The following is a 22,726-nucleotide window of genomic DNA, read 5'->3' on the forward strand; positions in this document are numbered from 1 at the left end:
ACACGGCTCTGGAGACTATGGAACATGTAATGCTCTTCTGTCCCAACTGGACAGATGAAAGATCTCGGTTTCTAACTCCTCTCGTGAATAAGCTTCGTCTCCCAATCCAGCCTTGGATAGTGTCCCTTCTTCTGCAGGATTCTGACTGTTGGATCACCGAGATGACAGCTAATTTCCTGCTTAGTGTGATGAAGAGGAAAGCGGCACTAACTTCTTCTTTAATACCACAGATGTAATTGATACGCCGCACAATCGAACCTGTTTTTGTATTCTCAGTCACTCGATGTTTTAAATCCCCCGTTACTTTTGTTATCCCTATTTTTTCAAAGTATTTGCCCAGGACGACATCCACTTTTATCTCCCCACCCCTATTCTATGCTGTTATTTCTATGTATATTATGCTATGGCCACATGGCTAATGCAATAAATCATTGATTGATTGATTGAAATAACAGTGGTGAAAGCGGATATCCTTGCCTAGTTCCTTTAGTTATTTTTATGTTTTCTGTTACCACATTGTTAACTATTAATTTTGCTCTTTGGTCTCTATATATTGCCCCTATACCATTCATAATTCCTTGTCCAATATCCTTCATTTCAAAGTTTTTTAACATAAATTCCCAAGAAATATTATCAAAGGCCTTTTCCGCATCCACAAATATCAACATAGCTTGCTTATCATTCCTGGCATTCAAATATTCCAAAACGTTAATTACATTCCTAATATTATCTTTCATTTGTCTGCCAGGAAGAAAGCCTGCTTGGTCTTCATGTATCAAACCCTTCAACACTTTTTTCATCCTATTTGCTAATATATTGGCAAACAGTTTGTAATCATTATTTAGAAGCAAAATCGGCCTATAATTCTTAACTTGAGATAAATCTGAGTCTTGCTTGGGAATTAAGGTAATATATGCTTCTTTCCAGGTTTCTGGTATCTCTCTTTTTGTTAATATATCATTCATTACTTCTCTCAGTGGTACAACTAGGATGTCCTTCATTTCTTTGTAAAATCTTGCACTGAATCCATCCGGCCCTGGGGTCTTTCCACTTTTTAATTCTTTAATTGCATTTCTTATTTCTTCTATTTCTATTCTTTCATTTAGTTTACTTTTCTCTTTCGTCAGAATTTTTTGCACCCCTTTCTCTTTCAAGTATTTTTCTATTTTCTTTAGATTATCTTTCTTCTTCTTCTTGTAGAATTGTCTATAAAAGTCCACAAATCCTTTCCTTATTCCTTTCGGGTCCTCAGTCTCTTTATCTTCAACCATAATCTTATGTACCGTACTTTGTTCTTTCCTTTTTTTGATCTGCCACGCTAGTAGTTTCCCAGATTTATTTGCATTTTCAAAGTTCTTTTGTCTCATCCTTTTGATGTTCCATTCCACTTCCTTGTTTATTATCATAGAGAATTGCGCTTGTAATGTTTTTATGTTACGTTTCAATTTTTTATCATTAGGTCTGTCAATAAGTTTCTTCTCATTTTCCATAATTTGTTTTAAGATTTCTTTTTTCCCTTTCTCTCTATATTTGTTTTTAATTGCATTCTGTTGTATAAAAAAACCTCTCATAATTGCTTTGCCAGCTTCCCAAACTATACTTGTTTTTGTTCCTTGATTCATATTGTTTATAAAATAGTCCCTCATATGTTTTTGCACATTCTCTACTATTTTTTGATCATCAAAAATATTTTCGTTTATTCTCCATCGGAAAGATTTTTCTTCAAATCCTTTTACGGTACATTTTATTGGATTATGGTCCAAAAGCACCTTAGGTTGTATTTCGATCTTTAAGATTCTTGTTGTAAGGTCATTTGTTATCCATATTTGGTCAATTCTTGACATTGATTGATTTGCTTCTGATTGATAGGTAAACTGTTTTTCCAATGGGTGTTTCAATCTCCAGATATCAATTAAATTACAATTCTCTGACATCGAAAAAAAAGTCTTTGGTAACTTCCCTTCTTTTGATTTTCCTGATGCTCTTAATCTGTCCATCTCCATTGGGACCACTGCGTTCATATCACCCATTATTATAATTTTTTGATCAATATATTCAAATAATTTCTCTTCTAAGTCTCTGAAAAAGTCCATTTTGTTTTCATTAGGTGCATACACTCTGACGATTATTTTTTTTTTCACCTTGCCATTTGACTTGTACTGCCACAATTCTACCTTCTTCATCTTTAAAAATCTGGTGGGCTTCTATTTTATTTTTAATATATAGAACCACTCCTCTTTTTTTTATTTTGTCCGATGAAATAAATTCATTCCCTATTTTTTTATTTACCAAAATTTTTCTATGTCTCCTCATCACATGAGTCTCTTGCAAGCAAATAATATCCAAATTTTGTTTTTTCAAATATTGTTGAATTTTGTTCCGTTTTTTTCCCTCATTTATCCCATTAACATTCCAAGTCCATAATTTCAACGCCATAATATCTTCTGATTAGTTTTTAATAATAGTCTTTAATTTATTTTCCCCTCATCCTCCTCTTCCTCGTATTAATTTCGCCCCTGAAAATTCTAAGAATGTGCCTCCCCCAAATGTCACCAAATACAGTATCTTTGTGAGGGACAAGTGTTTCCACAAACGTTGAGGGTAGATATTCAGTCTGCCTCAACCGCAAAAGCCTCAAAACAGTCCCCTCAGTTGCTATTAGCTTACTTGATCAGACAGAGCAAGTTTCTGTCCCTCATTGTTACGGAGAAAAAAATGCAAACGTCATGTGGGTGTGAATACGTCAGCTGTGGCGCTTCCTTGCAAAAATAAAATAAAATAAAATAAGCGGTGGCTTGATGCCTTCTCTCTCCCCCTCCCAGAAACTGGTCTCCAGGTCAACGCTGAGGCGACAGAAAAAAGAGAGTGGAAAGGATGGCAATGAAGTGGCTGAAGTCTCAGCGAGCAAACTCAAAATTGAGGATTTGTTGTTCATTAGAGTTCTGGGAAAGGGCAGTTTTGGAAAGGTAAGAGTTCCTCATCGACACCTGGAGTATGGGCAGAACTTGCTCCTCAGTTTCTTCCGTGCAACTTCCATTTCATTTCCACAGGGTTTGCATGTAGGAGGGAAAGAGAACTGGGTTGCACCCAATTTCCTGGCCATTTGGTTCCGCCTTTGCGTACTTACTTATTTAAGGACATTTGCAACCCGTTAACTTTGAATAAAGATATCTAAGCAGTGTACGAAACTCAATATATAAAAAACAACAATTTAAAACCATTCTTCTTTGCATCAGTAGTTATTTAATTAACCTATTTCTATTTGTGCCCATAGATTTATTTATTTATTTAAGGTGGGAGAAAAGCAGAAGAAATCAGAATCTCCTGCCCAGCACCAAATGAGATCAAGTTCTAGCATAAAAAGTCCCTCTACCCAGTTCCCCCACAACATCCATAGTTTTATAAACTCGTATCTCCTTTCCCTGCAAACTAAAAACATTTCTTTCTGCCTGGTTAGGTGATGCTGGCTAAAACAAAACAGACGGGATTCCTTTATGCCATAAAAGTGCTGAAGAAGGATGTGATTCTGCAAGATGACGATGTGGAATGCACTCTGACGGAAAAGCGGATTTTGACCCTGGCCAGGAATCATCCATTCCTAACCCAGCTCTACTGCTGCTTTCAGACACCTGTAAGTATTCTTCTCAACCTCCACAACAAAATCAGCATTAGGAACACAGAGATCTTCGCTTCCTGAATGAGCTCTAAATCTTCCTGACAAAACAGGTCTGCGGACCATAGAGTTTTCTGGGTTTGTTGGAGTTATTCTCAAATAAGTATAGAGAGGATCCTGCTGGGATAGCTCAGTTGGTGGAACATGAGTGTTATGTACTGAGTTGAATAGGATCCAGAATGCAGCAGTCTGATTGGTCCTAGAACAATAGGATCCAGAATGCAGCAGTCTGATTGGTCCTAGAACAATAGGATCCAGAATGCAGCAGTCTGATTGGTCCGCAGGAGCCACCCAATCCAGCTCCAGGTGGAAGTGAATCCGTAACCTGATTGGCCTACAGGAGAATCCCAGAATTAGCCAATCACATGGGGCCCATTGTGTAAATAATGTATATAAAGCAGACATTCTGGGGGAACTTCCATTCCTCCTCACCACTGTGAGCTGAATAAAGAGCATGAAATCCACTCCCGACTCCGTATATTTCAACGAGACTCTTAATCTCAGGGTTGTGAGTTTGAGTCCCACGTTGGGTCAAAGATGATTCCTGCCTCGCAGCTCTACAGTTCTGTGATTCTCACAACTCTGGAGATCTACTTCTCTTGATTGCAATACAGTTTCTGACTTTGCAAGGAACGGGCTGTGTTTTCCTGAGAGTGAGCACTAGGTGGCATGTGTCGCAAATGAAAAATGCAACCAGTCACATGGCCCTTAAAAAAAAAAAATCCCAGGAAAGGTTAGCTGAGGAAACGAGGCAGCAGCTGCCTCGTTGGGACCTCACAACCACAGTCCGCATTCTTGCCAAAGGACAGGCTTCTGAGTCCCTCGGCATTAACTTTCCTCACAAGCATTTCAATAAAACGGGATTACTAGTTTTCCCTGGGAGCGACTCTGTTTTTGAGAGGCTGATCTTCCTCTTTTCATACGTTCCCCACGATGCCTGCCAAGGAAACCGGCAGCCTCCATGCCATACCTTTAAAGCACACAACTTTGCCCACCCCAGGGCCAGCCCACCCATGAGGCAAGGTGAGGCGACCGCCTCAGGCGGCAGGATGCACAGGGGCAGCAGATCCAAGGAATGTATCCCTCGCTGTTGCTGCCACTGTTCCCAATTTAGCTCCTCGCTCGCCTCTTCTTCCCTGGCCGGGGCGGCGGGGGGTGGGGCGGGGTGAGCCGCCATTTTGTGGTTCGCCTCAGGTGCCAAATGTCTTGGGCCCCAAAGAGTCCTGGGAGATGCAGTTTGCTGCTCGCACAGCCACCACCCCCAACATCCTTAACAAACTACAGTTCCCAGGATTCTTTGGGGGGGAGCCATGTGATTTAAATGTGTGGTGTGTACACAGCCGCGGTTGTTGCTCACGGTGAGCAAGGCTGTGTTCAAAACTTCCGGTGTTGATTCCTGGGGGGTCCTTGGGCAAGACAACCCATCTTGGGCCTCCACCCAAATGGGTCCACCTCCTCCCTTCGGCAAGTACTGGGGGGTCTTATCAGTGACCCCCCTCCTAAAGTATAGGCCCTCATTACATGTCCAGTTGTACCAACTCTTGAAGCCAGGTTTGAAAACATCCCCCTTGCCTCTTTTTCCTTTCCTGTTTCGGGAAGCTTTTAATGTCTGGTGTCTTATCATGTTTTTAATATTCTATTGTGAGCCGCCCAGAGTGGCTGGGGAAACCCAGACAGATGGGCGGGGTACAAATAAATTATTATTATTATTATTATTATTATTATTATTATTATTATTATTTCCTCTCCTCTCCCTCATTTGAGTCACACAAATGCTTTCCTGCTTGACATAGAACCAGCTGCCACATCACCATCAGAAGACTAGAAAAATAACCCAAACTGAATTGCCAGGAAATATAGGGTCACAGAAACAGCCTCCTGACCTTCGTTGTTGATACAATAATAATATTCATTATGATTCATTATGGAACCATTCCCAGTCCCTCCCTCCCTCCCTCCCTCCCTCCCAGTGGCGTAGCGTGGGTTGTCAGCACCCAGGGGAAGGCAAGTAATTTGCGCTCCCTAACCCTGGATTTGCGCCCCCTAACCCTATCCCTAACCCTAACCCCCAGATGTTGCGCCCGGTGCGGCCGGCCCCCCCTGCACCCCCCACGCTACGCCACTGCTCCCTCCCTCCCTCCCTCCCTCTCTCTCTCTCTCTCTCTCTCTCACACACACACACACACACACAAACAAACACAAACACACTTACACAGGTCTCTGCTTGCAACAATGATTTCTTTTTCCATTTTATCTTTTAAAAAGAATAATAATAATAATAATAATAATAATAATAATAATAATAATAATAATAATTTTTATTGATTATGTGATGTTGATTATGTGATGTCCCTTTGCAGCAGGTTGGGGTGGGTTGGATTGGGCAGAGGGGTTGCTGCGCCAGCCTCCTGCTGGTTGGTTGCCAGTTGTGGCAGGATGCCAGGGTCCCAATTCTGGCTCGGAGCTCCTCCTTCCTCCTGCCAAACAGGCAGGTGAAAGTGATGTGGGTGGCATCCTCGCCAGCGGTGGCCAATGAAAAGCCATTTTTTTTGCGGGAAGCTCTTGGGACTGAACCCAAGAATTTGTGCAAGACAGCATCCACTGAGCTACCAGCTTCACCTTTGAGAATTCAGCTAGATCAGTTTCTGAGTATATGAACATGAAATTTATTATGGTCCTAGAGACCAGCCTGTGAAACACAAATGGAACTACAATCCCAATAGCAAAACAAACATTTAAAACAATATACAACAATGGATTTTAAGTTTTAAAATGTGATAAGGCATATAAACACATAAAAACTTTAAGATAGACTACCTTAGAGAAATGACCCAGAGCCACCTGTGGATCCAAGTTTGGGAATTTTCTTAACAAACTAGATTGAATCAGGGGATGGAGAAGATCGAATTTTTGCTTTACCGGGAGGTCAGCAAGCCTCACCTTCAGGGGGTCAATGTTTTCTCCATGTGCCTCATTGTAAAAGGGACATCTAAAAAATATGTGTTCAGGGCTCTCTATGTCCCCCAATGGACAGGCACAAATTCTCTGGTCATATGGGACTTTTTTAAAGGACCCTTCCAAGACTGGTGAGGGCAGAGCCGAGCTTCTGACAAGTGTAAAAGCCCTTCTTGCATTTTTGGATACAAGAAAAAAGAGATATGCTGCTGGTTAATTTCTGAGTACCTAGGAGCCTCCTAAATGTTTCTCGTTTTTTATTGCAAGCCCTTCGCTCATTTACAGTAACTTTTTTTCTCTGCAGCTTTTTCGTTCGGCTTGATTCCAGCCTAGAGCATTGAGCAATGGGGTCTCTCTCTCTCTCTCTCTCTCTCTCTCTCTCTCTCTCTCTCTCTCGTCTGGTCCCCATGCCCAGTTGCAGGGCCTTTTGATGCCACACGGCTTCCTGTCGACGCCATCTTTTCTCCGCCACTTCTTAGTACTGCCAGCTTCTGCCCTGGATAATACTGTCACAAAAGTTGGGCGCCAACCCCTCACTCTCTGCTGAGTGGCAGCAAGATCCCAAGGGGTTCCAGGCACTCACCCAGGGTCTGTGTTCCTCTGGAGAACTGAAACGTGGCGGAGACTGTCTTTCCTTTAAGAAATGTGGTTTATTCACTTATTTACACCTTCAGTCTGCATGGAGAGAGTCCAGGGACTCAGCTGCACAGCCCCAATTATAACGTTATAAGTGTGTTATAAAAATGTGACACCAGATGGCACTGTAGAGCTCAATGACAAATTGCACATATATATGAAGGTTTTTTTCAGAGCGTTTTTTTTATATCTGTGTAGATCCAGCCCAGATCTTACAGCATGGTCATATCAAGAGGGGCTTTCCCGCCATAGTAGTGCAGCCCTGAAACCAACACGTTTCTCCCAACCTCCCTTCAGCCAGCCTGGGAGAGACTCCTGTGGTGGCTCTAAACACCGGGTGGAGGGGGTGAGGGTGGAAATAAGTAAGAAATTAGATCATTTTAACAAAAGAAAAAAATCTCTATGAAAACTCGAGTTTTAAAATTTTCTGCCCTCTGGCGCCATCTGGTGTTGCATGTTTATAGCTCATTCAAATTGCCATTTCTTTACTAATGTAGCTGAATCCCTGCCTGAAGCCTAGAGAGTCACTGCCAGTCAGTGTAGACAATACTAAGGAAAATGGACCATGTTCCTCTCTTCTTCCTGTCCCTCCTGCAAAATACTGGCAGCCTGGAGGGAACCTTAGAGTGTCGTGTGAACATTCGTTCATTTGTGACTTTCTCCCTCATTGTTTTTTTAATGGAAAACTTTCATAAATGCAAAATTGCTCCAGAGGCTGGGGTGGGAATAAGGTTTCTTGGGCTGTGCACACACCATGCATTTAAAGTACAAGAATCTTGGGAACTGTAGTTTGTTAAGGATGCTGGAAATGGTAGCTCTGGGAAGGGTAAACTGCAGTTCCAAAGAACAGTTTGGTTTAAGTGTATGGTTGTATACACAGCCTTGGTTACATCACAGGAGCTAGCCAATCCGTGCTGTGCACAGCCACTGCTTTGTGCAAATGTGCAGAAACTCCACTTTGGAAAAGAAAGGTGTGGTTGGGTTGAATGGGGTGAAAGTGCTTCCACAGAGGCTCCCACCACCCTACAAATGTTGCACCCTTCTTCATGCACAAGTTTAAAACATTGCACAAATTGCAGTGTAGTTCTGACCTTCTTAGGAAGCCCATTGTGGGTAGAAAGGACTGTAATCGGACCACTGCTGTGTGCACATACCTGAGATAAAACTTAGCCACGTGGTGATTTCAAATATCTGCGGTGAATTTTTAGTTGGCTAGACTTGAGGCCTAACTTTGGCTCTTTGTGTTTGAACTAGCAGAGGACATCACTCTCAGGGTGTGGGAACACTCATTGCATTTGAATTCCCTTCTTGTGCGCTCAGGCACCTGCCATGAGATAAAAGATCCTTGCCAGGCTGGCTTTCGTTTTCCTCTGCAAGATAATAAACAAGACTAGCTCTTTCTAGACTGAGGCAGTGCCGGATTTATGTATAAGCTAAACAAGCTACAGCTTAGGGCCCCTCTCTCTTGGGGCCCCCTAAAAAATTTAATGGATGTTCATTTCCAAAATATAAGATAAAAAACAAATAAATTAAAACCTACATACAGCAACAGTGTTTTGTGTTGTGTAGGCTCCAATGATGTAAGTAATGGGCCCCTCCTGCTAGCCTGCTCCCTAAAATATCACTGGTTATAGATACCTATTAGGTCCATAAATTACCATATAGCATATATTCAATACCAAAAAAAGCAACAATTTGTTGTTGACAAAGGACAGCTGGACATATAAAGGGCCCCATTACCTTCAGTCATCAAACCTAAATCCTGCCCTGGACTCGGGGAGTGTCTGAGAGAAGCCCATAGGGGCTTTGCCGGTGCTTCTCAAGCATTCAACACTTCCAGCACTTAATTATTATTTAAAATGAATTTAATCAAAGCAGCATGCAAAATTTCAGGCTGCGTATGACGTGGTGCCTCAGTGCATTGCCAGATTTACCAAACGGGCTCCCGTTGAGCATGGTGTCTCCATGTCTTCTGTTAGGACCGCCTCTTCTTCGTCATGGAATTTGTGAATGGAGGGGACCTGATGTTTCACATCCAGAAATCCCGTCGCTTCGATGAAGCCCGAGCCCGGTTTTACGCCGCAGAAATAATTTCAGCCCTCATGTTCCTCCATGAAGAAGGCATCATTTACAGGTGAGCAAGAACACCATGCAATAATTTGTTGTTGTTGTTGTTGTTGATGATGCTAATTAAATTAAATGAATAAATTCCATTTATACCCTGCCCTTCAACCAATGATCACAGGTCTGTTCACAGCATAACCCCTCCACCCCCAAATGAATAGATCTGGGATAGCACAATCAGTAAAGCACGGGACTCTTAATCTCAGGGTTGTGGGTTTGAGCCCCACGTTGGGCAAAAGATTCCTGCATTGCTGGGGGTTCGATGAGATAACCCTTGTGGCCCCTTCCAATTCTACGATTCTATGCCTCCTTCTCTTTTTAGAATAATAAAATCAATAAAAGCAGCCTCACAGGGAAATGGCAGTAGGTGCCATTTTTTCAGCCATATAGCAGTATGTGGGAAAATCAAACACCCTCCCCAATTCATCCTTTTACTGGCTCACAGCCCAACACCTGCTGCCAGTTTTTTTCTTGAAGCTATTGTCCTACCAACCTTACTGTACTCTTGTGAAACATGGACCGCTTATAAACACCATCTCCAACTCCTCAAAAGATTCCATCAACGGTGTCTCTGAAAATTTTTCACATCATTTGGGAAGACAGGTGAACTAATGCCAGTGTACTGGAAGAAGCAAAGCTCACCAGTGTCAAAGTGATGATTCTTCAACATCAACTTCGTTGGACTGGTCATGTTGTGCGGATGCCTCATTAGCGTCTTCCAAAGCAACTACTCTATTACTTAAAAATGGAAAGCGTAATGCTGGTGGTCAACAAAAGAGGTTTAAAGACTGTCTCAAGGAAAATCTAAGAAAATGTAGTATAAACACCGACAACTGGGAAACGCTGGCCTGCGAGTGCCCCAATTGGAGAACAGCCTTTACCAAAGGTGTCATGGGCTTTGAAGACGCTCAAACTCAGGGGGAAAGGGGGAAACGTGCTAAGAGGAAGACGTGCATGGCAAATCCACACTGTGACCTGGAAACCTATGTCCCCACTGTGGAAGGACATGTGGATCCAGAATTGGCCTCCACAGTCATTTACAGACTCACTGTTAAGACCGTGTTTATGGAAGACAATCTTCCTCAGCTACGAGCGATCCCCAAAGAAGAAGAAGCTGATGGCAATCTTCAGAGCAGGTGAGCATCTGGAAAGCAGAAGGGCAGAGGTGGCCCATCCTGGCCTGTCATGGCCGACTATAAATCAACAGAGACAGAAGTAGAGCTCTAAGGAGGTGGTGCCACAAATTACCGAGGTTAATAAATACTGGTGATGCATTTATCACTCCCATCATACCCAGCTAGACCAAAGAAGCACCAGCGCAGTGTTGGGTGGTGCCCATTAGGACCACCAAAGCCAACTGGAGGTGGAGCCAGTGGCAGGCAGAGGAAGCTGATTCTGGCTGTGTCCCCATCTTCCTTCTGAGTTTTACAAGTGTGACACGGAGAAGGAACTGGGCAGCCATGGCCACCCTCTGGTCTGGTTGCAGTTCAGAAGACAGGCAGGCAGGGGCTTGCTGAGGGCTGTTGGAGGTTGATGGGGCAGTGCCCCTTTTCACCCTGCTAGACTATCCCCCATTCCCCCAGCAGTTGCTGACTGTAGTCCAGGCTTCCTCAACCTCGGCCCTCCAGATGTTTTTGGCCTACAACTCCCATGATCCCTGTTATGTACTGAAGTTCTCACCCTGGGCCAGCAGGGGGATACTGTAGATAGTTTTCACTCAGGTCCACGTCAGTTATTTTAGGCGGGAAACCCTGGGTTGTTGTTGCTACAATTTTGACAGCCAGCTGCCTATAAAAGCAGGCCGGCTGAGCTGTTTGCAGTCAGGTCTATTCCAGCTTACAAAATAAAGAACTGCTTTGGAGAAATCGCTGTGTCGTCTGCTATGTCAACCCACAACCTAACACTGGCGACGAGGGTGGGATCGATGGACATCAGAGCACAGCCAGATGCGGCCAGCCTCTGAACTGAGCTGAATCACTGAGCTGAATCACAGAGCGAAATCACTGAGCGAAATCACTGGACAGAACCAATTCAGAGCTGACTGTTCTGGCTAGAGCACTGTGTTCCATCCATCGCCCTTCACGCCGGCATCGGAATCATGGCTTCACTTGTGCCTCTACCGCCGTTTGCGCCAGCCTCTGAATCATGGGACTCCTACCTCGCTCGGTTCGACTGCTACCTCCAAGCCAATGAGTTGACAGCAGTATCAAAGGAACGGAAGCGGGGCCTATTCCTCAGCCTCAGCCAGTGGTCAGGGATGATGGGAATTGTAGTCTCAAAACATCTGGAGGGTCGAGGTTGAGGAAGCCTCCTCTAGTCTTGCAGCTCAACATTGTATCATGGGTCCACTTGTTAGTGGGCATCATGCTTGCCACAGACTGGTTGGATGCCGAGGAATGGTGGCTTGGAGTGAGTGATCAGAGGGAGTAAAGGGAGAAGTCTGGGAGGAGGAATGTCAGAAGATGAAGAGGTAACAGGGCTTAGTGAGATGGGAGAATCGGTGGCAGAGAGAAGTCCAGAATCAGAGGCAGAAGCTGAAGCAGGAGAGGAGGGAGGCCAAAAGGCAGAGACGAGTCCTGCTGGTGTCATGGTGTCTCCCCTTCCTGCTGCGACAAGGTCCACTCCCCCTGGTCTTGCAGAACCGAAAGAGGCATGAAAAGGACGGAGGAGAGGTTGGCTTCCTGCAGGCACGGTCTCCAATTGTTTGGGGCAAACCCTGGAGAGGAGGAGACTTTGACAGCTTTTTAAGGCTGGCATATCCCTCGGCCTGCATGGGCATCTGAAACATTGTCAGAATTCAAGGGCACAGCGCGTTTGCAAAAGTAAACAGGGTCAGGCAGGGTCTCAAATTGGATGGGAGACCAGAGATTTGATTCCTGCATTGCAGGGGGTCGGACTAGATCAGGGGTCAGCAACCTAAGACCCATGGGCCACAAGCAGCCCATGGGGGTCGTTTTACCGGCCCACGAGCCACCCCCCAACCGAGCCACCTTCTCGGTGAGTCCCTGCGCACTGTGCTGATCCAGCGCAGCGTGGCGCAGGGACTCACTTAGGCGGCGCCAAAAATTGAGTCTGTGCAGAAGCCGAAAATTGCGTCTGCGCAGACACAGACACCGTAAATCGCAAGCACGCGCTTACGCACACCCACGATCTGGCCCACAGAGGGGGCTCCGCAGCAGTGAACTGGCCCAGGCAAGGTAAGCTTTGCTGACCCCTGGACTAGATTGTTCTGTGATCCTAAAGGTAAAGGTAAAGGTACCCCTGCCCGTTCGGGCCAGTCTTGCCAGACTCTAGGGTTGTGCGCTCATCTCACTCTATAGGCCGGGAGCCAGCGCTGTCCGCAGACACTTCCGGGTCACGTGGCCAGTGTGACAAGCTGCATCTGGCGAGCCAGCGCAGCACACGGAAACGCCGTTTACCTTCCCGCTGGTAAGCGGTCCCTATTTATCTACTTGCACCCAGGGGTGCTTTCGAACTGCTAGGTTGGCAGGCGCTGGGACCGAGCGACGGGAGCGCACCCCGCCGCGGGGATTCGAACCGCCGACCATGCGATCGGCAAGTCCTAGGCGCTGAGGTTTTACCCACAGCACCACCCGCTGTGATCCTAAAGGTAAAGGTAAAGGTACCCCTGCCCCTACGGGCCAGTCTTGACAGACTCTGGGGTTGTGCGCCCATCTCACTTAAGAGGCCAGGGGCCAGCGCTGTCCGGAGACACTTCCGGGTCACGTGGCCAGCGTGACATCGCTGCTCTGGCGAGCCAGAGCCGCACACGGAAACGCCGTTTACCTTCCCGCTGGTAAGCGGTCCCTATTTATCTACTTGCACCCGGGGGTGCTTTCGAACTGCTAGGTTGGCAGGCGCTGGGACCGAGCGACGGGAGCGCACCCCGCCGCGGGGATTCAAACCGCCGACCATGCGATCGGCAAGTCCTAGGCGCTGAGGTTTTACCCACAGCGCCATCCGCTGTGATCCTAGACAGGCCCAAATATTCAGTGAGGGTGTGAATCAGGGGTGGTAAGGGGCATGACTCAGAAGGCTGTGTGGCCTGCGGAAAGTCCCCAGGGTCAGGCAGAGAGGTCTGGAGGTTCATATTTATTCCCTGGACTGAAGGTTGCCCATCCTTGTTCAAGGACAGTGATGTTTTTAGAATTATTATTATTATTATTATTATTATTATTATTATTATTTATACCCAGCCCTCCCCAGCCAAGACCGGGCTCAGGGCGGCTAACAACAGATATAAGAACAAATTGATTGAAATACATCTTAAAATACAAGATTAAAATACAACATTAAAACTGACGAGAACCTGCTCGCCATCAGTAATAATCAGTCTCACGCAAAGATGGGTTGAAGAAATCTGACTGCCTCAGGAGCTGCTGCAGCCAAACATTTATTGTGTGTAGCCAAAAAGATACGAATACCAAGAAGCAACTTTTCCCTCAGCTGGCAGATAAGGACAATGCCATACCATCACACCAGGCCCACGTAGTCGATCAGGCCATACTACGTGGACCAATCATCAGGACAGCATGAGCTGTCCACACGTTGATCATGCTCCAAGCAATGCCTTTTGCTATGAAATCACCTTGCAATAATAAACTTTCGCCCATGCTCTTATGTGCAAGCAACCATTTTCCCACATAAAACATTAAAATGCAGCCTCATTTCAATGGAAACTCAAATCAAAAACTTGGGGGGGGGGATGAAAACTTGGTCAAGTCTCCCAAGGCTAACTATCCAGACTGGTCCTACATGGGCCAGAAAAAAGCCAGGGAAGTCCCCAAATAGAAGTTCCATCTCAGAAGGAGAAAAGAAAAAGGAAACAGGGGGAGGGGATCAAGTTGATTCCAAGTCAAAGGCCAGGTGGAACAACTCTGTCTTTTACAGGCCCTGCAGAAAGAAATCAGATCCTGAGGCAGAGCGTTCCACCAGGTCGGGGCCAGTGTTGAAAAGGCCCTGGCTCTAGTTGAGGCTAGTATATTTGAGTGAAAAAACAGAAACATGAGAGATGTTTGCAGACTGGATGAATGCAACACAGAGAGCCTTAGAGAAAAGACCACGAGGAGCCGCGAGGGGCAAGAGATCAGGTGCGAGAGTAGGGGCCTTTCAGGAATGCAAGCATGTCCACATTATCACTGGAAAAGTGTTGTTGGCCATACAAATCTTCCTCCCTTCTTCATCTCAAGCAGGCGCCGCAACACTCTCACAGCAGCCAGACTCTGAGACCGTTTTTACCAGAGAAATTGCATAAATAACTCTCCCACTCCAGCATAACATTTTGCCTGTAAATATGGAAGCAAAAGCTGGTTGCTGCGGGCACAGGCCCCCTCTGACAAGGCGAAAGGAAGGAAGAAATGTCCTGTTAATACAGCACTCGGGTCTCGTTCTCACTTCCCCTCTCGCGCTTGATGCCAAAGCCCGAAGGAGAGGAGACGCCAAATGGTTACGCAACCGAGACCCTGTTTCAAACAGCGACGAGCAACAGCCATTGACATTCAATCAGTCCTCCGAAGAGATCTGTTTACACCGATCGGAGCACCCCCAGGCTTCAGCCTGCTCGCGAATGTATTCTCCCAGAGACGGTGGAATAAATTATCTTATGTCTAGGAGCCCTTCAGCGCATGCAAACACAAACACACACACTTGCGCCAAGTGTCACAATAAATATTCGAAGGGAAACTGATGGCAGCAGGCTGATCTTGCGGAGAAACGGGCCCTCATATTACAGTTTAATGCACACCCAGAAACAAACACACGTCCAGATATTAAGCCATTCTGAAGGCAGGAGGGATGAGTAGCTGGTTGTCTTGGTTTGGAAAACAGCTGTGGAATTGCCTGAGAGTGAATGAGGCAGGGTGGGGAGGTTGTAGGGTCAGGTGAATATTTATTTAGGACCCCTCCAGACTTCCTTTTCTTGTGCATCCATGATTTGTGCTCATGGTGGTCTTGGCCTGCTTTGGGGCAGACATCCTGCTTCTAGAAACATAAAATTGTAGAGTTGGAAGGGACCCTGAGGGTCATCTAGTCCAACCCCCTGGAATGCAGGAATCGTTTCCTATCCCAAATGTCCGAAATCCTGTAACTTGTAGTAGTAGTAGTAGTAGTAGTAGTAGTACAGCAGTACCTCGGGTTAAGTACTTAATTTGTTCCGGAGGTCCGTTCTTAACCTGAAACTGTTCTTAACCTGAGGTACCACTTTATCTAATGGGGCCTCCCGCTGCTGCCGCACTACCGGAGCACGATTTCTGTTCTCATCCTGAAGCAAAGTTCTTAACCTGAAGCACTATTTCTGGGTTAGTGGAGTCTGTAACCTGAAGCGTATGTAACCCGAGGTACCACTGTAGTAGTAGTATTAGGAAGAAGGAGGAGGAGGAGGTGCTGACCTTTAAAGCCCTAAACGGCCTCAGTCCAGTATACCTGAAGGAGCGTCTCCATCCCAATCGTTCAGCCCGGACACAGGTCCAGCGCCGAGGGCCTTCTGGTGGTTCCCTCGCTAAAAGAAGCCAAGTTACAGGGAACCAGGCAGAGGGCCTTCTCGGTAGTGGCACCCGCCCTGTGGAACGCCCTCCCACCAGATGTCAAGGAAATAAACAACTACAGTCATACCTTGGGTTAAATGTGCTTCGACTTAAGTATTTTCTTTCTTTTTTTTATAAAATTTTTATTGAGTTTTCACATTTTATAAACACAAACACACACACACAGACAAAGACAACACATATAAAGTTTCATATCCTTACTTTCCTAACCCCAGTTCTTGACCTCCCCCCACCCCCCCTTCATACATCCTAATTCAATTAAATTAGCTCAGCAAGTTCATATCTCTCATCCTTTACATATTATTATTATATATATATATATTTAAAGAAATACTTAATTCTTATTACTTAGCCAAATTTATCCAATTTTCTTATAAATATTAAATCCTTTTCTAAGGTCGACTCAAATTCCTTCCACGAATTTCCCTTTTATCTTAAAAATAGGTCATAATAATCAAACACAAAGGTCATAAACATTTTTTTAAAAAAAAATTCTTTCCCCCCCCCACCCCGGTTTCTGTCCCTTCCCAATGTCCCCATGTCCACAAAAACAGTTTTTAGCCTGGATTCCTCACATCTGAGGCCTTTAAATCTCTGTCAGTCTCTCTCTGCCGATTTTGTTGGTAGCCCTCTTTGTTGGTCATCGGGTCTCGAAGGAGTTCTAGCTCAGTCTCGTCAGATTTTCTTCCATCCAAAGTGCTTGGTACCAGCTGCTGCGAAAGGTCAGCTAATCTTCCATACTCAAAGAGGAAGCCCCAATCATATTTCTTGCTTCTTTTAAATTCAAATATTCCAAGTGTTCCAGGGGCTTCCTCCCTCCTCTTTCGCATCTTTCGCAGATTTGTAATCCAAAGGTCTTCTTCTTTATGTTCTGACAATGTAGGCTTCTGGTTGGTACTCTCCATCTGTACTGGCCCTTGTTCCCTCTCCTCCTGTTCCGAAGTTATCTCTTCTAATTCAGCTGTAGATTTTTTCCCGGTCAAATCCATTGTGCATTCAGCAGAGTCACTTATTTTAGAGTTCAAGGTTATGAGTTGTTTACTCATAGCCGTAGTCTGTTCCTGCAGCTTTCCCACGAGAAAAAACATTCTTTCTATCTCTGCCTGTAGTTTTCCATCTGCAGCCATTGTAGTGTTTCAATGTTTCCCCTAGGGGGATTCTGGTTACTTAATAGTTTTTTCCCAACAGTCCGTTACTTTGTTATTTCACTACTTTGTTCCCAACCAGTTTAATTCAAATCGTACCAAATTCAAAGGTTGAAATTTTAAAGTCCAAATTCCATTTTACTCACGGATTAATTAAAGTCCGAATTTCAGGGAAGAAAGTCAGCGGTCTCCGGCCATGGCTCGCGGCTTCGCTCCACTGCAGTAGCGGTCCACTCACAGCACCACGCCGCTCCCCGTACCCTCTCCGCAGCCTTTAAAAAGGCTCTTCGTGGGTCGGGGGGGCGCTTTAGGTGCCCGCCGAGTCACCAAGTCCGCAGGCTTCAGCGCCTGCGGTTTCTGAGGGTCCCCGCGTCGCCGTCGCGGTAGAACCCTTCTCCAGCGGAGCCGATTCCCTCCGGAGCTCGGAGGGAATCCGCCATTAACCAGATTGCGCTAACCCGGAAGTCTCGACTTAAGTATTTTCGGGTTGCACTCCGCAGTGACCCGGAAGTAACGGAGTGTGTTACTTCCAGGTTTCGCCGCGTGCGCATGCGCCGACGGTCAAAATGATGTCAAGCGCATGCGCGGAAGCGGCAAAACGCGACCTGCGCATGCACAGATGTGTGGACGCGGGTTGCGTTTGCTTCAGGATGCGAACAGGGCTCTGGAATGGATCCCGTTCGCATCCCGAGGTACCAATGTACCAGACATTTAGAAGACATCTGAAGGCAGCCCTGTTTAGGGAAGCTTTTAGTGTTTAGTAGACTATTGTATTTTAATATTCTTTTGGAAGCCGCCCAGAGTGGCTGGGGAAGCCCAGCGAGATGGGCGGGGTATAAATAATAAATTATTTAATAATAATAATAATAATAATAATAATAATAATAATAATAATAATATCTTGCCCATCTGGCTGGGTTGATTTTGTGAAGCAAGCTTGTTTTCTGCTGCTGAAGGATAAGACGGAAGCCCATAGCTTCAAATGTCAAGAAAAGAGATTCTGACTACAGTGTTGCCTCGCAAGACGAAAAGAATCCGTTCCGCGAGTCTCTTCGTCTAGCGGTTTTTTCGTCTTGCGAAGCAAGCCCATTGACGGCTTAGCGGATTAGCGCTATTAGCGGCTTTTAGCGGCTTTTAGCGGCTTAGCGGCTTAGCGGATAAGCGGCTTAGCGGCTTAGAAAAGGGGGGGGGAGGGGGAAAAAACCCGCAGGAACTCGCAAGACATTTTCGTCTTGGGAAGCAAGCCCATAGGAAATTTGTTTTGCGAAGCACCTCCAAAACGGAAAACTCTTTCGTCTAGCGATGCGGGGCACCACTGTACTGTAAATGTTAGGAAGAACTTTCTGATGGCAGGAGCTGTTTGAGAGTGGAACGGACTCCCTTGAGAGGTGGTGGACTCTCCTTCCTTGGAAGTCTTAAGGCAGAGGTTGGGTGGCCATCAGTCATGGATGCTTTTAGTTGAGATTCCAGCATTGCAGATGGCTTTCGGCGTCCCTTCCAACTCTACAATACTAGATTCTAAAATGGGCTCCCACCCCTTTTTATCGGCTCACCTTTTAGCAGATTAATCTCCCAGCGAAATGGTGGTTATAGTTATGGCCTTGATTTGCACACTTTAAAAAAGATTCGGAAAGTTTCCTCGTGTTTTGTTCCTGCATTTTGTGGGTTGGCAGGGCTCGCATCTCGCCTTAACCTCTTGCCTTGAATGGTTATCTCCTCCCGACTGAGGTTTACAAGCTAGCTTGTCTTCCTCAGAAAGTTTATTATACGACCTGGCATGATCCCGCTCATTGATCTCAGGGCTTCAGGGTTTATTCTCTTCTTCTTCTTTTATAGCTTTTTTTTTATACAGGACATGCTTTTTATCAACAAGTTCATAAACTTGATGGCTGAGCTGCAGCTGCTGACATTTAGAAGGTGCCTTATATAATAATCCTGGCGGTTGTTGTCATGTGTGGGTTCTTTTTTAAGGCAGAAGATTTGTAATAAAGGGCAGATAGGACACAGTCGTGGGTTTCTTTCTGCTCGGGAAAAGGCAGTTCCTAAGAAAAAGATATTAAATGAGAGGCAGGAAGTGTGTTTGCGAAATATTTTCCCTGAATTTATTCAGTCACCTTTTCTGTTTAAAATGACAACAGTAATCTTACTTCAAATCCCCTTTGGGTGCAAATGAGGGAGCTGACTTAGCAGTCCAATCTGATACATGTTTACTCAGAAGTAAATAACCCTGATTTCAAGAAACTCCATACTTGTCTTATGCCAGGCTCCAGCACTGTCTTTCGCATACACACCGCCGGGGTGCAAAGATCCGCCCAGCACCCCCAAATTTAGTTTAGCCCCAAAATCAACTTTTATTATGCTTATGTCAGACACTACACTTACGCCTTTTTGTTTACGAAAGAAGGGAGGAAAAAGAAACAAACTTTTTTATTTGCTCATTTATTTAAATACACTTATACTTAAGTGTACAACACCACCACACTTAAACTTATAAGTATTATTTAGGCACCTACGTAGGAGATACGTCAGTCATGTCAAAGGTGCCACTGACCCTGCTGCCGCGTAGAAGCTCAATACAATACGAAACATATTGTTTTGATGGAAGAGTTAATTTTGCATCCACTGCACTGTTGTGAATGACAAGCGCCGCCGTTCTGAGTGACAAGCGCCGCTGCTGGCATGGCACGTATTTGGTAAATGAGCGCACAAAGTCAGAAGTCCTGTAGTGAAACAGTAGGTATACATTTCGGTAATACCTAGGTATACAGTTGTACCTCGGGTTAAGAACTTAATTTGTTCTGGAGGTCTGTTCTTAACCTGAAACTGTTCTTAACCTGAGGTACCACTTTAGCTAATGGAGCCTCCCGCTGCCGCTGTGCCACCGCTGCGCGATTTCTGTTCTCATCCTGAAGCAAAGTTCTTAACCCGAGGTACTATTTCTGTGTTAGCGGAGTCTGTAACCTGAAGCATCTGTAACCTGAAGCTTCTGTAATCCGAGGTACCACTGTACATGTATGTATTTTGTTTTTCTAGCTTGATCAAAATTATTTATTATTTCATAACAGGTAGATAGTTAAGGCAGCTTCAGCGGCGGGCCCTGGTGCCCCCCAGAATTTGGCGCCCGGGTGCCCTGCACCCCTTGCACCCCCCGGGTAAAGACGGCGCTGCCAGGCCTGGAGATACGGATCTGCTACGTATCGTAGGCTCTCTCAGCCCAGGAGGGGAAATATTGCTTGGGCTAAACCAAACCAAATTACACTAGTTTGAAGAGGGTGTGATTTTGGCAGGGAGGAGATGGGTTCGATGAGGAAGCCTGGATTTCCCAAGAAGCTGTCTCCCCCATGAATTTGTCCAATCCTCTTTTACAGCCAGCTGAGTTGGTGGCCATCACTGTGAGTTCCAGAGTTTAACTATGCGCTGTGTAAAAAAAATACTTTCTTTTATCTCTTCTGAGCGACTCCACTCAGGACCTAGAATGCAGAGCACCACACCCTGAACATGCCCTGGGGAACAAACTGGTGAGAGTGGAACGTAATATATAATTTGAACAGTGAAAAAACCGGAGAGGTACATTTTGGCCTCCTAACATTTTTTTATTCTTATTCATACTTACCAAAAGATATACATACCCAGTACAAAGTATCTTTTTATAGTACACCAGAATAAAACAAATGTTTTAAAAATCTAATCTAAAAAGAAACAGGAGCAAAGATAAAGGAGAAGAGGAAAAGAAAAGAAAAGAAAAGAAAAGAAAAGAAAAGAAAAGAAAAGAAAAGAAAGACGAGGGGGGAAAGAGAGAGAAAAGAGAAAAAGATGAAAAGACTTCTGGTTTTCTATCTATAGTAACTTGCTCAAAGTATTCACTCAAACTGGTATCCAACTATTCTATTTTCCACAAGCCAGTATTTTTTCAGTCTTCAAATCCAGATATTATATTTTCTCTTTCATGCAAAAAGTCCACAAGAAGCTTCCAGTCCTTAATAAATGTCAATAATGACCAGAGAGGGACATTTTGGGTTGTTTGAAGAGTGATGAGTTTTTCCCCCTTCGTGTCTCAAGATTCTTGCAACGTTTCCAGCCCATGTTAGTCTGGAGGCTGATAGCTGCAAATGTTTCCAGGTTATATTTTCCCACACAGGCTTCAACATGTGTGAATCGGTGGCTGAGTTGAAAGCTGGCATGTAATACAGTAGCTTTGGGGGGGGGGAGGAGGAGGAAGAGGAGGAGGCGTGAGGTTGGCACTGCACTCATTCTGGCTCCTATGTGCACCTCTTCTTTTGCCGCTTTAGAAAAACCAGCACCGAAGAGGCTCTTTGGGCTTGTCTTGCAATCTGAATTTGTCACCTTCTATTGCTCTGAAAAATGTTTACGCCACTCTTCATATTCTTCTGCCCGCCTCGCTGCCTTTCTCTGCTCCAGCTCAGCCCTCTCACCTGCCCTGGCAGGCTCCTCGTAGGCACTTGGCACCACCTGAGCCTTCCCTTATTCCGCTTAGTCTTTTAATGTTCACCCTCCCTTGTTTGGGCATGTTCTGTGCAATGTTTTAATAGCCCTTCTGGGTCATAAGTGCCTTGGACGTGGCTGGCAGAGCTTACTGTGGAAGAGGAAGCTTAGGAGAAGCAGGGTTCACACCCTTGGTGGATCGTGTTGGCTCAGAGGCTGCAGGGCTCTTACCTGGTCAGCTGCTGGTTGCCTTTTCCTAAGCACAGGAAGGGTCCCCAGCCAGCTCAGCATTTGAGCATATGCATCCATCTGTCTTGGGAGACAATGGAGGTGTTGGACGGTTGCGGTGCCTGCAATGGCTGTAGAGACCGATACAGGAGAGACAGGTTCTGTTGCAGCTGAGGCACATGAAGGTGTCCAGTTGTGCTGCTGCAGATGCACAAGGTGCCTTGGCTTAAAAATTAGGGCCATTTGAATCATTGAAGATTCTTGGGTTTTCCCCGACCACGTATGAGGCCGCTGAGTGGGGCATAATGAGCCACTCAGCTGCATTTCAGTTTTTTGTTAAGGCGGGAGATGCAATCCCAAATCTCAAAGCATGCCATGTAGTTTGGTTCTTAATATTCAGAGAACAGCCATCTAGGGTCGTCGCTTCCAGTGGCCATGTTTACGGAGCATCCGTCCTGGTTTGTCTGCAGGGAGATTAGGCAACAGCTGGCTGTTTTTAATGAGCCTTCTTCGCTCCAATTTGTGCACAGAGAGACTAGACGAGGTCTGGTCTTTTGGGGAAGTAGGTTTGTTGCTCAAGAGCTCTCAATCCGCTTTAATCCACAGACTTGATTTGCCGGTATGTGACTGAATCCCACTCAAAAATTGCGACAGTCCAGAAGCACCCTGGATGGTGTCAGAAGTGGAGTTAGCTGTTCCAGCACCCAGAGCGTGCACCCAGGGGTGGAGCCATGGGAGCAGGGCCAGCATCCCCGGGGGTGCCGTGGTGAGCGTCCCAGGGGCTGAGACGCCCATGGGCGAGGAGCGAGTCGCCCATGACAGGCTGCTTCCTGGGCTGGTTGGGGTGGGAGCCACGCCGCTTTGCCAGCAGCCTTCCTCCCCTCTTCCTTTTGACAGCTTGGGGGAGGCTCCCCCCCCCCAGAAAGCAGCCCGGGAGTGGGGGGCAACAGCACACTGCCCGCCTGCAACTCCCAAGCTTC

At 45.7% G+C, this 22,726-nt stretch overlaps 1 protein-coding gene across 1 annotated transcript in view; it reads left to right on the top strand.

Annotated features, from left to right (window-relative positions):
- PRKCH (protein kinase C eta) overlaps positions 1–22,726 on the top strand; it is a 112,769-nt gene that overhangs the window by 59,391 nt on the left and 30,652 nt on the right. The window contains exons 8-10 of the mRNA XM_079994357.1: positions 2,823–2,966; positions 3,458–3,631; positions 9,244–9,398. Coding sequence (XP_079850483.1) covers positions 2,823–2,966; positions 3,458–3,631; positions 9,244–9,398 — 473 coding nt within the window. The remainder of the gene's footprint in view (positions 1–2,822; positions 2,967–3,457; positions 3,632–9,243; positions 9,399–22,726) is intronic.

The sequence above is a fragment of the Podarcis cretensis genome, assembly GCF_951804945.1.
Source record: "Podarcis cretensis genome assembly, chromosome: 1".
Lineage (NCBI taxonomy): Eukaryota > Metazoa > Chordata > Lepidosauria > Squamata > Lacertidae > Podarcis > Podarcis cretensis.